This window comes from Topomyia yanbarensis, chromosome 2 (assembly GCF_030247195.1).
Source record: "Topomyia yanbarensis strain Yona2022 chromosome 2, ASM3024719v1, whole genome shotgun sequence".
Taxonomy (NCBI): domain Eukaryota; kingdom Metazoa; phylum Arthropoda; class Insecta; order Diptera; family Culicidae; genus Topomyia; species Topomyia yanbarensis.
The window spans coordinates 461,914,817-461,930,377 of NC_080671.1; the positions used below are offsets into that span (position 1 = coordinate 461,914,817).

At 39.7% G+C, this 15,561-nt stretch overlaps 1 protein-coding gene across 2 annotated transcripts in view; it reads left to right on the top strand.

Moving 5' to 3' along the window:
• Positions 1–15,561, top strand: part of LOC131686011 (tyrosine-protein phosphatase 69D-like) — a 59,022-nt gene that overhangs the window by 41,901 nt on the left and 1,560 nt on the right. Inside the window, exons 5-10 of one of the 2 annotated variants that reach the window (XM_058970110.1) lie at positions 13,323–13,590; positions 13,658–14,243; positions 14,307–14,627; positions 14,691–14,843; positions 14,909–15,199; positions 15,262–15,560. In XM_058970110.1, coding sequence (XP_058826093.1) covers positions 13,323–13,590; positions 13,658–14,243; positions 14,307–14,627; positions 14,691–14,843; positions 14,909–15,199; positions 15,262–15,560 — 1,918 coding nt within the window. The remainder of the gene's footprint in view (positions 1–13,322; positions 13,591–13,657; positions 14,244–14,306; positions 14,628–14,690; positions 14,844–14,908; positions 15,200–15,261; position 15,561) is intronic. The other variant, XM_058970111.1, reaches the window with a different exon arrangement.

Genomic DNA, 15,561 nt, shown 5'->3' on the forward strand with positions numbered 1-15,561 from the left:
TTGTGTCTAACTAGTGCTAATTTGGGTACTAGGTTAGTTCAATCGTCTAGCTAGACACGTAGATGGTGCTAGTTACTGACGAGATGAATTCGAAACACAAGAAAATTAAACTTAATTTTAGGTTAGGTTTTGTGACCTTAATGCGCAGAATGATTTAATTCAATTTTCCTTTTGGAAATTAATATTGCAAATTTGCTTTATTTATTATTATTATTATTATTATTATTATTATTATTATTGAGGTCGCTAGCCGTGCATTGAAGAATGCCTAAAACTCTGAACTAGGCCCCGTCGAGTCCAGTCCGTTATCTGTCCATCTCGTCCTGTCGTGTCTGGGCCTTCCAGGTTACATGCAATCACCAGACGAGACTAGCTTATGTCAATTTAATTGTGCACTGGTTTCGTAGAATTGAGGCGATCATCGAAATGATAGATCCTACGAGTGAATGCACTTGGCCCAGTCACCTGTCGAGCATTTGTATATTTGCGTGTGTGAATGTTTACGTGTGTATGGGAAGTGTTGCGTGTTGAGATATGTGTTGTACCTGTAAATAATATGTTAATACAAATATGCATGATGTTAAAATAAGACATGTGTAATATGCTATTTGCAGTTTGTTGTTCGTTCCTACTTATCTGATTCAATTGAGTATGAAAGTACATCTCAATTTTTCTAAAACCTGGCGACGTCTGATGGCAGCGAATAGTCATTGTTGACAGCAATGTTGCCCTTTTATGTTAAATTAACTCGGAGAAGTCATCAGAGGAATATGACGCATGAGACCGAAAATAAATAGAATAAAATGAAATAAAGAGCAGGGTTGGTACTGTTATTGAATATTAATTGAACAACACACATGTACCATGCAATAAAACTACTTGGAATCGTCTAAATGCCAGAAAATGATATATATTTACCATTAACGACAATTGCATTCCGTTAGAAGTTTCTCATGCTATGCTGGACGGGAATGGATCATTGACGTGCGTCGGTAAATTAATCGTTCCTCCATTTATCCAATCCGAATGAATCGAATCGAATGCACGAATTGAACACCAGTAAAAAGTGACCAACGAATCCCAAGAAGGATCACCCACTATTCCATCATATAAGCCAGTTCTGCATTCATTCCCTGGTCCATATGTCACAAATAATCAGACGCCCACATACACAGATAGACACACGACTAGCACAAAATTGTACACTAGTACCAAAAACTACAATTATTACAACACAACACAACTAATAGGGTTCTACTGTTATTTTTTTTAATGCGCCTGTGCACGTTGACGAGGTCGACCGATAAATCGACACACAATGACTTCCACTGCGAGCCGTGCTCACAAAGACAGCCGTTAAGCTGTTGAACAATGTCTGCAAACACAGCCCACAGAAAAAGTCAATCCACGGTGACCCGCCAATCGGCCACGCCAGTGTGCACAGGCTCTTAGTTGACTGTTAGTTTGGGCTGGTGCAGAGTATTAAAAACACAAAACATAAATAACAAAGGTCCATAAGCCCTCTCGGTCTCCTCGATGCACCACTATGCAATAACCATCTGAAAGCAGTTGTCTGCCAGAGCTTCTTTAAAACTGACGCTGAAATATGCTTGAAGATGTTTGCAATACCGTCAAACCCGTCAACCTAGGGGAGGGAATATTGCAAATTTGCTTTATTTATTATTGTATTGTAATGTTCCACAAGTGTGAGCTTAGAATCTAAAATTACGCCTAGATCTTGTAAAATTTTGCCTTTTTCTACTAATTGGTTTCTAAAGTGTGTTTTCATGGAGATATTTGTTGTTTTTATACTGAAGGTTATTAAGTTACATTTCTTTACGTTAAGTTGGAGCTCACTTTCGCTACACAATGTGTGGAATGGATTGATTTCATTTTGAAATACTTCAGTGTCATTTCTTTTTTTTTGCGGGCTGATTGGACTGCAGCTTATAGCTTAGTTTAGGAGATCTCGGTCCGTACCGCGAGACAAAATTTGCAAAATCAGACGAATTAGTTGTCTGCCAAGTAAACACTCGGGGGGAGGACCAAATTTTGCGCCTATTTGCGAAGTCTAACGTCAAGTGCTCTATTTTTTTAGTCCAATGTATCAAGCTCTTAACAACGCGTGTTAAATCGCCAGTGATCCAATTAAAACTTCGCATTGATTCCACTTCTGTCTTGTTCCTGATCTCCTCTTGGTACCCCTTTACACGAAAAAAATCTGAATTTTATCGTTGATGTAATTGCAAACATGACTCAATTCAACAACTAGTAATTCACGAAATGACGAAACATTACCGTGTTCCGTTTAATTTTACATGCTACATATACTTTACATGCGCAATGACATAAAATTACACTTCCTACCATTCAGAACAAACGCTGTATGTGGAGTAATTTTACATGATTTACGAAATTAAACGTCATGTAAAATTAAAGTCAAACGTAGAATTAAGTCATTTTTGATGCTCGTATATGTCATGGTCAGGAGACGTAAATTTACATTATTTTTTCTAGGTGTGTAGGTCTGAATCGACTATTAACTAGACCAGAGAGCGCTGATAACCGTAATGTCCACGAATACTAATTTCCCTGTAACTATGTATTCTGCCATTTATTATTCCTATTTTAGTGTATACTAATGATTGTTTAGTTTAATAATCAAAAATAAATTAAGATTTTATTTGTTACAACAAAGTCACAGAGCAAAGACATCTAGTTTCGAACGAACAAGTTTAAAATATTTGTTTTGTCATTTGAACAAATATTTGCTAGACCATGACAACCACCGTGCAAGCATATCCCATAATTATAATGATCACTTGGATATCAATTCAGTAAAACTCACGCACTAAACGGAATGACGACAGAACCACCTTTGGTGGTAACATCTCAATTGCCTTTGGATGTGCCTTTTACTCAACATTCACGTTTGAGATGGCAGTCTGTTCTCTGTGCCGAAATTTATGTTGCATCTCAGTTTTGCACGACCCATGGGGATTTTGGCCTTAATCCCACTGCTCTGTCATTGATGTTACGTGATATTCGTGATGGAATATTGTTTGTTTGGGGTCCATTCATAAACACGCAGAAAAAAGTCTAAATATTGTTGCTGGTTTTATTATCTCCGTTCCAGCAGTACGTCTCAATTTTTTAGTTTTTCTCCGTAATTCATGGCTTTTCCCCAACTGTCAATACACAGGATTGACAGGGTTTTTGTGCGTTTTTAGCACCTTGTGTCATATCTTTATGTTTGTTATACATACTAAGAATACTATTTACAGTAAATAATCCAAATTCTAAAAGGTTTGATGTTATTGAGCGGCCTTTATACAAGCAATTCTGTTTACTTGTTTGATGTTTAATTTTCTGAAATATTTTGCCATTTTCTAGTTTTACGAATAATTTTGGAATGTATGAGGCAATCCCACTTGGTTTCGGATGTCCGATTCAGCGCCTGATTTAAAAAAATGACACTTAAAAGGTTGATTGCCATATTTCTGGGAATGTTGCATTTTTCAGTGACATGTTGAGAATATGTAGTAATGGTAGAGTGAATTCTTCTGCCAAATTTTATAAAAATACTGCTGCACTTCCGTCAGGTCTAGGCCCTTTTGACGCGTCTATGTTTTTTAGAGTAATAGTAATTTCGAGTTCCGATAGTTCGTGGACGAAAATATTATTTGAAAATTCACGTATAAATGAAAAGTAATCACAGTCACAGTCTGTTTCGTAATGTGGAGTATAGACTTCTTGAAAGAATTTTCCAAATAAATAGAAAATTTCAGTACTGTTATTTCCTACATGTCCATCATAATATTATTTTATTTTGTCATCTGACCTTTCTGTTCTTAATGAAATATTAAGTAATAAATATTAGGATGGGGAAAAGCTAGTTTGAGTGAAACCTCATGTAAACTCTTCTCAAATTGGCGTAAAAACCTCATATCTTTTCGGTCCAATAATCAGTACAATACAATGCCATACACTACAATAAAATACAACACAAATTCTAAAAAAAGATGACTAAAAATTAAAAATTACAACACAATACAAACAGAATAATAAGGATTCTAATAATAAATCTAAAGTTCAGCCAAATCAAAAACTCTTTAAAAGCCGGTTCTTGAAGGTAGTAGATGACACGTTGAAGTCGAAATCCGCCAACACTTCGTTGAATGTGGCAGACATGAAGCGAATAGGGTCATGACCACCATACAAAGTTTCTATGTTCCAAAAGCAAAAGGTTTCGTTGACGGAGTACAGCAAGCATATATGTGTTGTTGGCTCAAAAGCCCTGGAGAATATGTCTCACCATGAAGTATTTTAGCGACGAAAACAGCCTGGGCTACTCCTCTCCTTTTTTCCAGCGAGTGTAGACCTAATGATCTGCTGCGATCTTCGTATGGCGGAAGATTGATAGCGTCTTGCCACGGAAGGTGTCTCAGTGCATAACGAACGAATTTCCTTTACATTGCTTCAATCCTGGCTACCCATGTTGATTGATACGGACACCATACCATGGAGTTAGTCTAGGATCGACCGTACGAATGCACAGTATAGTGAACGGAGACAGAGAGGGTCGTTAAATTCATTGGAGATTTTGAACATGAATCCCATCTGGCGGTTTGCTTTGTTAATGATATGATCGTAATGAGGTCGTAACGTGAGTGCCGAGTCCAAAGTGACTTCAAGGTTGCGCACTTGTAAAACACGCTCAAGGTTCTGATCTCAAATACAGTTGTGATACGAAATTGACTTATGCTTGCGGTGATACGATATTACAGTGCATTTGTGAATACTGATTGTTAGCAAGTTTATGGAACACCAGTCATCGAATCTGTCCAAGAGCTGATGTAAAACTAAGCAATCCCGGATGCACTTGACTACCATGTATGATTTGACGTCATCAGCATAAAATATGCGACACACAGGTGGTAATATTGTAGCTAGATCATTAATAAATAGTGTAATCAAAAGTGGGCCCAAATTACTTCCCTGAGGAAAGCCCGATTTGTTTGAAAACGAGGCGGAGGATGCGCATCCAATTTTCACTATAAGTTCGAGCCAACGAATCAGATCAACAAAAACGCCTATTAGTTTCAATCTTTCCAAAAGTATTCCGTGGTCAACTCTGTCAAACGCTGATTTCAAGTATACCGTATCGATCTGAGCATCAGCGTTCATATTTCGTAAGCAGAGTGAGACGAATTGAACGAGATTCTTTTTGGGATGAATCCATGTTGGTCAGGGGAAATGTAGCTTGATTGGATTCAAAGAGTAAATCGTTCACCACGATCTCAAAAACTTTGAAACAAGTGCACAACGATGTAATTCCTCGAAAATTTTCAACATTTCGGCGATCTCCTTTTTTAAAAACAGAAAACATAATTGACTTTTTCCAACTGGCGGGATAACAACACTGTCTGAGAGAACTGTTGAATAGGATTGTCAACGGGGCAATTAATACGTTAGCGCATTTCTTGAGAACACATGAAGGTATGCCGTCAAGATCAGGAGTGACGGAATATTTTAATTTGCTGACTGCTGATATAACCTGCTGCTCTGTAATCGTGAATCTTCTCTTAGGACTGGTGTTTGTCTGCAAGCACGTGGAATTTGATCAGCAGACGAGGTAGTATCACTAAATGCGCTTTTGAAATGAGTGGCGAATAGGTCACATTTTTCCGAAGCCAGACTAGCAGTCTGATCTTTCAAAATCATATCAGTAGGTAATCCGTTCTCCTTCCGCTTACAGTTCACAAATTTTCAAAACTGTCGGGGATTGTTGCACAGGTTTGCTTATGTTCGAATGGAGTAGCATTTGAAAAGGGCGAACACGAAATTATTGCGACACCGAAAATGTCATGCCAATTTTCTTATAATGTTTAAAATCAAACCAAAATTTAGGGAAGTTTTATAAATATATTTACTTCAAAAATCAAAAGAAAAGTTAATCGATCGAGCCTTGAGTGTAAGATTGAGCGCATTTTTACTTGATCCCCTTCATCAAAGTCTTTACAGTGTCATCCGGTACCAGTTTCTCAGTTTTTTTTTTTCCATTTCCTTAACATGTCCTTCTCGTCTTTGACTGTCTTCTTGCTCTTCCGAAGTTCCCGCTTCATCATTGCCCAGTACTGCTCCACCGGGCGCAACTCCGGACAGTTTGGCGGATTCATGTCCTTTGGAACAAAATGGACAGAATTGGCCTCATACCACACCAGGACACTTTTAGAATAGTGGCATGATGCCAAATCTGGCCAAAATAGCGGAGCTTCGTCGTGCTGCTGCAAGAACGGCAAAAGGCGCTTCTCGAGGCACTCAGATTTGTAGATCTCGCCATTTACTGTGCCCTTTGTCACGAAAGGCTCACTCCTCAGTCCGCAAGAGCAGATGGCCTGTCAAATGGGATATTTGGAGGCGAACTTCGACATTTTCTTCTTCTTAAATTTGTCGTCCACATAGAACTTGCTCTTGCCGGTGAAAAACTCTAACCCCTGAATTTGCTTAAAATCGGCTTTTATATACGTTTCGTCGTCCATCACACAGCAGCCATATTTTGTCAGCATCTTCTCGTAGAGCTTCCGTGCCCGAGTTTTAGCAGTCGATTGTTGCCGCTCATCGCGGTTTGGGAAGTTCTGTACCTTGTATGTATGTAGTCCAGCTCTCTTCTTTGCATTCTGGACGTAGCTCTGCGACATGCCGATCTTTTTAGCCAAATCACGGCTTGAGACGTTGGGATTTGCTTTAATCATCCGCATCACCTTTCCCTCCGTCTTTTTGTTCTTCGGTCCCGGTTTTCTTCCATCTCCTTTGCCGTGGTCCAACGTCAACCGCTTCTGGAACCGCTTCAACACTCTGGAGACGGTTGAATGGTGAATGTTCAACATTTTTCCCAACTGCCGGTGCGACAGGTCAGGAAATTCCAGGTGTTCGGAAAGAATTTTTTCTCTCGACTCGCGTTGGTTCACCTCCATTTTCGTTGAATCGAAAACATGACTTCGAGTTTGACAGCTTGTAAACAATACACATCAATGAGAAAGTTTGCAAAATTTGGTTGATTTTTACCCAATGGTAAAAAAGTTATGCCTTGTTGAATGTGTCGCAATAATTTCGTGTTCCCCCTTAATTGCAGTATTTTCATTCTAAGGATCTGTATCTACTCATTTTTGCGAATTTTTGCGAAACCATTAGTTATTCGGCAGTTTTACATTAGGCACGAAAATACCATCTCAAATTATACCGCGAAAAGATAGGATCCATTGCTGTCTTGTCGAGAAAATTTGGAGAGCAAACAATGTTACATCGTATGTTAGCTTTTTTATTGCTGGTGAAGTAGGTGAAATATCGCCTTATTCTGTTCACGAATGCGAAAATTGTAAACTCTGATGGCTTGGACTATATACCTAAAAAAATCACGAAAACATATTAGTGAGCCTAAAAATATATTGTCTGTGGTGCTTCGGATTTGAGTGAAAGGAAATGCGTCCGTACACGTCAGACATTACTTTATTTCTCCCTTCTATATTTCCTATCTCGCAAAGCCTACTCATTTCATTTCCCACACTATCACATCTCTTTTTGTATAATTTTTTTTTTAATAATTATTAACTACATAATATAATCTTTGTATTTGTTTGGAAGTTCACGAACTCGTGGTTTCCTTTTTATGGATTGTCTTGAATCTCTGTCTTCATGATGAAATCCAGAAAAATTTTCTTCGAGATCTAGACTTGTGTTAATGGCAATCAATTCTACTTCCTTATCTAGTGTTTTTGAGGTTGTTGGTTCATTGTGTTGAGTTGTAGAGGTTGTTGCCAATTGTGGAATTTTCTTTACATGTGCCACATTCCTTTCGTATTGTTTCTTTGATCCTGAATCTTCAACTATTACCCTTGGACCTGATCTTCTAACAACCGTATATCTGTTTTGGTCAAATGTTGTTTGCATTTTGTTGGATGGTGTTAAATGTTGTAATAAAACGGTGTCACCCGTCTGGACATCCGATTCCGTTGCGCGTCGCCTGGTGTCCTCGCGTTCTTTTCCATTGTGTTTTTTTATACAATCACGATCACGGTAATCCGAAGTAAGTGGAGCAGTCTCTACGTCTTCAATACACGGAAGCTTAGAGCGTATGGTTGGACCGTAACACAGTTCTGTTGGTGTTTTCCCTGTAGATGAATGAGGCGTCGTATAGTACATGATGAGATAATCGTTTAAATCTTTCTTCCAATTTCTTCCTAAAGCGTGACTTATCTGAAGTCTTTTTAAAAGTGAACGGTTCTGGCGTTCTACAAGTCTATTTTCCTGTGGCCAATAAGGAGCAGAATGATTTAGGCTTACTCCATGTACTTTACAATATTCTTCAAATTCTCTTCCTGTGAACTGCTTCGCATTGTCCAACGTTATTGTTCTGGGATATCCGAGTCTGGTGAATATTTTATTTAGTCTATCCACCTTTTCTCGAGATGTTATTCGTGTCATGATTTCTACCTCTTTGTACCTGCTGAAATAATCGATTATTACCAACAAATATTCTCCTGACGGTAGTGGACCCATAAAATCTATCGCCACGTCGACCCACGCTTTCAATGGCAATTCACGACGACTCATTGGAACCGGCTTGCTAGGCAGTCCGACCAGTTGGCATCCTTCACATTTAACTACAAATTCTTTCGTTTATCGATCCATCAGTGGCCACCATGCGCGATCCCTCAACCGTTTTTTCATGAGGGACTCTCCCGGATGTCCCTCATGTGCTAGTTGTATTATCCTATTTCGTAGAGACTTCGGAACTACCAATTTATCACCTCTCACCATCGTTTCTCCTACAAATCCGAGCTCATTTTTGAAGGGTTCAAAAGGTTTTACTGTATGGCTGTTCCAAATTCCAGATTTGAGACTTTCTTTCACTGCTAATATCTCTTGATCATTGCGTGCTGCATTTTCGATTTCTTCCACGTCTACAGCAACCGACCCTTGAATTGCCAACACAAGAAAATGATTATCTTTTTCGAAATCTTCACGATTTTCCGGAGGTACCAAACGTGATAGGGTGTCAGCAACATTTCCTGATCCTTTTCGGCATTTCACTGTGAACTTCTATCCTCAAAACCCATCTTTCTATCCGAGCGCAGGGAGTGGATGTTGGATCAAAAATAATTTCTAGTGGCTTGTGGTCAATTTCCAGTTCGAATGTTCTTCCGACTAGATATACAGCAAAATCAGTGTTCGTTAGGCTTTTGCTGGCATAGCAAATAATATGGTATTCATCGTCATATTCGCTTGGATTTGAACCAAAACTGCTCCTAACGCATCGGCTATTACTCTGGTACGTAATGAATTGTCAAAAAATGAAAGAGTTTTCACATCCGAGATCATAAGCTTCAAATCCTCAAAACAACGTTGGTGTTCACAATTCCATTCGAATTTACTGTCGTTACAAGTCAGTTGTCTTAGCAGAGCAGTCTTAGTAGCAAGATCGGGAAGAAATCGTCCGACATAAGTTACCAATCCTAAAAAACTTCTAACTTCCTCCGAAGTTTTTGGTTCACGGAACTTTTGTAGTGAGGAAATTTTGTTTGTAGCTGGGCGAATACCTTCATGTGACATTAAGTGACCGAGAAATTCAATCTCCTGGACCTTGTATATGCACTTTTCATGATTCAACAAAATATCCTGGCTTTTTCAAACTGACAAAACCTTTTGTAACGCCTTATCATGTTCTTCTTCATCAGCACCAAAAATCATGTCATCTATAAAATTTACGACATTTTCACATTCAGCTAAAATTTGTTCCATGATCCGCTGAAACATTTCTGGCGCGCATAATACTCAGAACATCAGTCTTTTATACCTGAATAATCCTTTATGTAACCCATAAAGTTGTTATATATCTTGAAGATTCGTCTAATTCAATCTATTTAACAAAAATAATTTGTAAAATGAATCCAATGTTGCAAACATTATTTACTATTTATAATAATTGAATCCGTTTACCTGATGGAAGGCATCTTTTATATCTAAACGGCTAAAAAATCTGGACGAAGTTAGACGGGGCAAGAAATCTTCGAACGTTGGCATCATGTGACGTTTGGATAGCTTGGTTGGCGTAACGTGTCGACACAAAGGCGCAAATCTCCATTATCCTTGACAATTGTAACTAATGGTGAGACCCAAGGAACTGCTCCAGTAACTGGTTCTATAATGTCCGTAGCTACCAGCTGAAACAGCTTGTCTTCTATTCTGGTCAGTAGTACAATCGGCGGCCTTTTTACACGTTGTGCTACTGGAACAACGCTGGTATCTACCGGAAGTCGAAGCTGTACATTTTTCATCTTCGGAAATGGTCGATTTTCAATTGTACCCAGCACGTTAATCGTCGTATCTGAGCTAGAAAGTCCAATTGTGAGTACACCCAGCTGTTTCGCGGTCTCCTTTCTGAGTAAAGTTTGTGATCCACCAACGACTACAAAAAATGTGGCAGCTAACTCACAATTCCTAGTAGCACCTTCCACGTTCACCATTGATACAAACACCTTTGACACAGTTAACGGTTTAGCATTCCGTCTGTACCCACGCAGAGTCGTATTAGGCATATGACCTGGTGATCACGTTTTTACTCCTTGCTTCTGCATATATTCCCATGTAGTATCGTCAATAATATTTTTGCTGCTACCAGAATCAATCAACACTTGAACAAGCACACCGCCTATTTTCACCCATAAAAATTCATCGCCGTCTCCAATGTTATAGATGAAACTGGGTTGTTCTTCGTTGTGCTCAGTTACATCTATTGTCCTCACATTTTCAAATCTACCCCTCTTTGATGGTGGAACGAAGCTTGTGTTTCCATGTTGTTTTCGTTTTAAAACAGAGCGACAAACCTTCGAAAAGTGACCAATTTTATTGCACTTCTCACACTTCCTTCCTCGAGTTGGGCACTGTTGATCATTGCCATAGTGATTTTTCTGTCCGCATCTGTAACATGTTCCAGTAAGGTGTTTCGTGTTTCCTTGAATTCGATTCACGTGGAATGAGTTCGATATCATTGCTTTGGTAGCTGTCTCGTTCCCTGTGATCATAATTAGTTGAGCTTGATGTTTGATCGATTCAAACGAGTTTACCATCTTCGTGATTTTTGTCAATGTTAGTTCTTCTTCTTGTAGCAGTTTTTCCTTTAATTCCATCGGTGCGTAGAACATAATTTATCAATGATCCTTAACTCGCGACTCTCGGCCTCGGTTTTTCCAAATTCGCATTTCTTGGCCTGTTCGGTGCACCGCATTAAATATTTTACTAATGGCTCACGTGTTCCATCTTGGCAAGTAAACGGCATTAATTTACAAAATTCGCTTCGCTCGAAAGAATCATGCTGCTTGGGAGATAAATACTCGTTCAGCTTTTCGATCGCTATTTTATATGGATCGATTTCATTCTCTCGATCTTCCACTACGTCGGCACCATCTAGAGAGTAAAACAGATCCTGTAGCTCCAACCCGCCTTTCGCTAATAGCATGTTCCTCAGTTTTATACTGTTCTTCTCGTCACTTGAAGCGGCCACAACATCGAAATTTCGCTTCCATCTTAACCATTCCTTGCGGATTTCCGTTTCTGGTAGACGGTTAAATTTAAATGAAGCTATGTTCTAACCTTCCATAATTTTTTTCTGCAATTTTTTTTATTTATATTTTAAAATAATTTTCGTTGCTATGGTATCGTTCTTACCTATTTTCTGCTTTTAACAGCGGCTGTTGCCTAGTTTCTACCTAATGGTAGCGGCTTTACGCCTATTTCCTGTTCCGGGACAGCGGCTATCGCCTTATTTCTGCCGATAACAGCGGTTATAACCTTCTTTCTGTCGGTCGCAGCGGCTGTCGCCTTGCTTATGAGCTTTTTAATAAACGTCCTTCCGATCCGGAAGTGACTGGATTATCTTGTTAAGAAAAGTTTATATATCTAAACGCATCATTTTAAATTAGTTAATATCTACCCGATGGAAAGAAATAATCCTAGCCTCGTCGCCAGATGTGGTGCTTCGGATTTGAGTGAAAGTAAATACGTCCTTACACGTCAGACATTACTTTATTTCTCCCCTCTATATTTCCTATCTCGCAAAGCCTACTCATTTCATTTCCCACACTATCACATTGTCCATTCACTACTCACTCCAAATGTTTGCCGGTAAAAATATTTCCTACAGATTTTCGTTCGCAGAACCTAAGTCTTTTGGATTAAATTAAAATTCTTTTTTCCCGGGATTCCCGAATCCCGGGAATGAGAAAACGCAATTTCCCGGGAATCGCGAATCCCGGAAAATCCAAGAATTCCTGGGAAATAAATTCCCGGGATGGAAGCTCTAGTCATCACGGTACTGCGTCTCACCCGCACATGCGGCATCTCACCCAAATTGACTTTTATTTTTAAAATGTTCGTGGAAATTTGATGATTTCTTTTTTCATGACGAAAAATCAGCGCTTTTTAGATACTTGTCGCAACTCATAAAAAAGATTTCATGATCTATTGTATTGTTTACTCGCAGGATTAATTCTTAGAAATGTGCGACATATCTCCCGAAATTACCCTAAGCCTGCTTTTTCTGTGCTATATTTGAGTAAATCATTAACATGTCTGGCTTACCCCCAGTACTACTGCTTATATCCTCAAGCATCAGCAGACTCTTACACCACTCGAAAACACCACTTGATCCTGAACTTGTAATATCTTCGTGTTGGATTCTGGCAAAACAAATTGCGACAGAAAAACAACAGTAATGAACAATCTACTGAAAGGTGCTTTCGACAAATTTTTAATCTTCTAGTAGACCCGTAACTTATTGAAAGTAGGAATTACTGTCGATCGTAGGAATAACTAAAACACGTGTGTTCAACAACGTGCTGACAATAGTGAAAAAATCAATTGATGATTGGTATCTATAGTAACTAGCTTACTATGATTGTTCATTCATCGATATTGTCTATGAGCTTCACATTAGATCATCTATATACCGCATCGTATATCACGTGGGTGATTTAGGAGGAATGAGGGGGTATGAAGAAGTTTACATTTGCCGATAGGATAAGCTATAAAAACAACTTTTAACTACAATTTACAGCAAATATGCGGTCGCCACCAATTTTTTTAAAAGTTTCTCAATCAATCTATCGGTTTTGATTTGAATATCCGCGTAGAAAAATTTTTCCTCGCTAAACAGGATCTTCTATCAAATTTCAACAAATCCATAATGATGAGCAAAACACCCTATATAAACTTCACGTTTCATTCATAATATAACATTCACTCCATTGAAATATCTAACAAAGTTCTTTCAGTAAAATCCGACAGCGACCAGGGAGATCGTTACATCTCCACCTTCAGCGAGTACTTCCAAGAGATGAATGCAGGAGCCCCGTTGGCCAGTGACCTGAATGGAAGAGACCTCTCCTTCATACTCAACATTGTCATCCAAGTTCTATGCGGACTGATACTGATTGTCCTACTAGTTTTGCTCTCGCTGTGCTTACTCCACAAACACTTCAGCAAAACGATTGCCCAGGAGGGCGAAACCATTAGCTTAGGGGATTCCCTACGGTAAGTTGAAACTATTGGTGATAAATCCATAATATCTTACTAATTATTATACGTTCACAAATTTCAGACGAGCTCTTTGCCACGGACGCAACAATAATGCCCATCATCGGCACCTGCTAGGTTCGAACAGTGTCAAACCACCCGTCATTCCGCCGATTTCAAAAGAAGATTTATCGAAATCCTACTTCGACAAGCACAAGGATTCCGACTATGGTTTTCAGCATGAGTTTGAACTTTTGCCGGATAAGTTTGCCGACCGGACGACGAAGAATTCCGATTTGAAAGAGAACATTCACAAGAATCGCTACCCGGATATAAAGTCTTACGATCAAACGCGCGTAAAGCTGTCGACGATGAACGGACTGTCCGGGTCGGATTATATCAATGCGAATTTCGTCATTGGTTACAAGGAGCGTAAGAAGTTTATCTGCGCGCAGGGACCAATGGATAGCACTATTGTGGATTTCTGGCGTATGATTTGGGAGCAGCATTTGGAGATTATTGTGATGCTGACCAACCTGGAGGAGTACAATAAAACGAAGTGCGCCAAATATTGGCCGGAGAATATCAACGATTCTACCCAGTACGGAGACATTATGATAACGTTCATGTCGGATAACTATTACGCGGATTATATCATTAGGAATTTGAAGGTTGGTTGCGAATAACTATAGATTTTGTAGTAAATGGATTTAATAAATTATTCTACATTGCAGGTCACGAAACGAAACGTCAATTCAGCCGGCGAAGAAGTCGAAGAGACACGATTCATTTCCCAGTACCATTATCTCACCTGGAAGGATTTCATGGCTCCTGAGCACCCACAGGGCATCACCAAATTCATCAAGCGCATCAACTCCGAATACTCATTACAGCGTGGGCCAATACTAGTTCACTGCAGTGCCGGTGTCGGCCGGACGGGTACGTTCGTAGCGTTGGATACCCTAACGCAGCAGCTGAACGAGGAGGGTCAAGTGTCCATTTTCAACACAATTTGTGATATGCGATATCAAAGAAATTTTCTCGTACAGTCATTGGTAAGTTTCGGTCGGGCAGTAAATAAAAATGGTCAGTGAACTAAACTTTCTCCATTCGCGCAGAAACAATACATATTTTTATATCGAGCCCTCACCGAATTAGCGTACTTTGGAGACACCGAAATTGACCAAAAATCATTAGCCACAGCAGTAGACAGTTTGAAACAGCCATCAGCGGATAATCCGGATATTTGCAAGTTGGAAGCACAATACCAGGTGGGTGGTGAAATATTTCCTCGACATAGGTGAAATATTTCACTGAGGATGCTTGATTTTTTCAGCGAATCAAAACCTTCCAAGAGGATACTCGAAGGACGACTGCCATCGGTGGAAGTGAGGACAATAAGCCGAAAAACCGTTCCGACACGTGTGCTCCTTACGACAAGAATCGGGTAATATTGGCCCCGATTCCTGGTCATGACAATTGCACCTACATCAACGCGTCGTTCATCGATGGGTACGACGACGAGAATAATTTTATCATAACGCAGGACCCGATGGAGAACACTATTTTCGACTTTTGGCGAATGATATTCGAGCAGCGAATAAAGACGATAGTGATGTTCTCGGAGGTAGGTGGTTGGTTTGCGTGGAAGTAGGAGAGTATTTTTTGAACGATGATCCACTTTTTCAGATTGGAGATGGGCCCAACAAATGCCCTCGGTACTGGGCCGACGAGGAGATGCAGTACGAGAATTTGCTGGTCACGTACATCCAAAGCGAGAGTGGTCCGTACTATACGAAGCGGGAGTTTACGGTGACCAACTGCAAATCGAAGGACACCATTCAGGTAACACAGTTCCAGTACAACGGGTGGCCGACGGTTGAAGGTGAAGTGCCCGAGGTCACCCGAGGTATGATTGAAATAGTCAACCAGGCGCAAAAGCATAGCTCCCAGCAGGAGGATATGTTCACGATTGCCGTTCACTGCAGG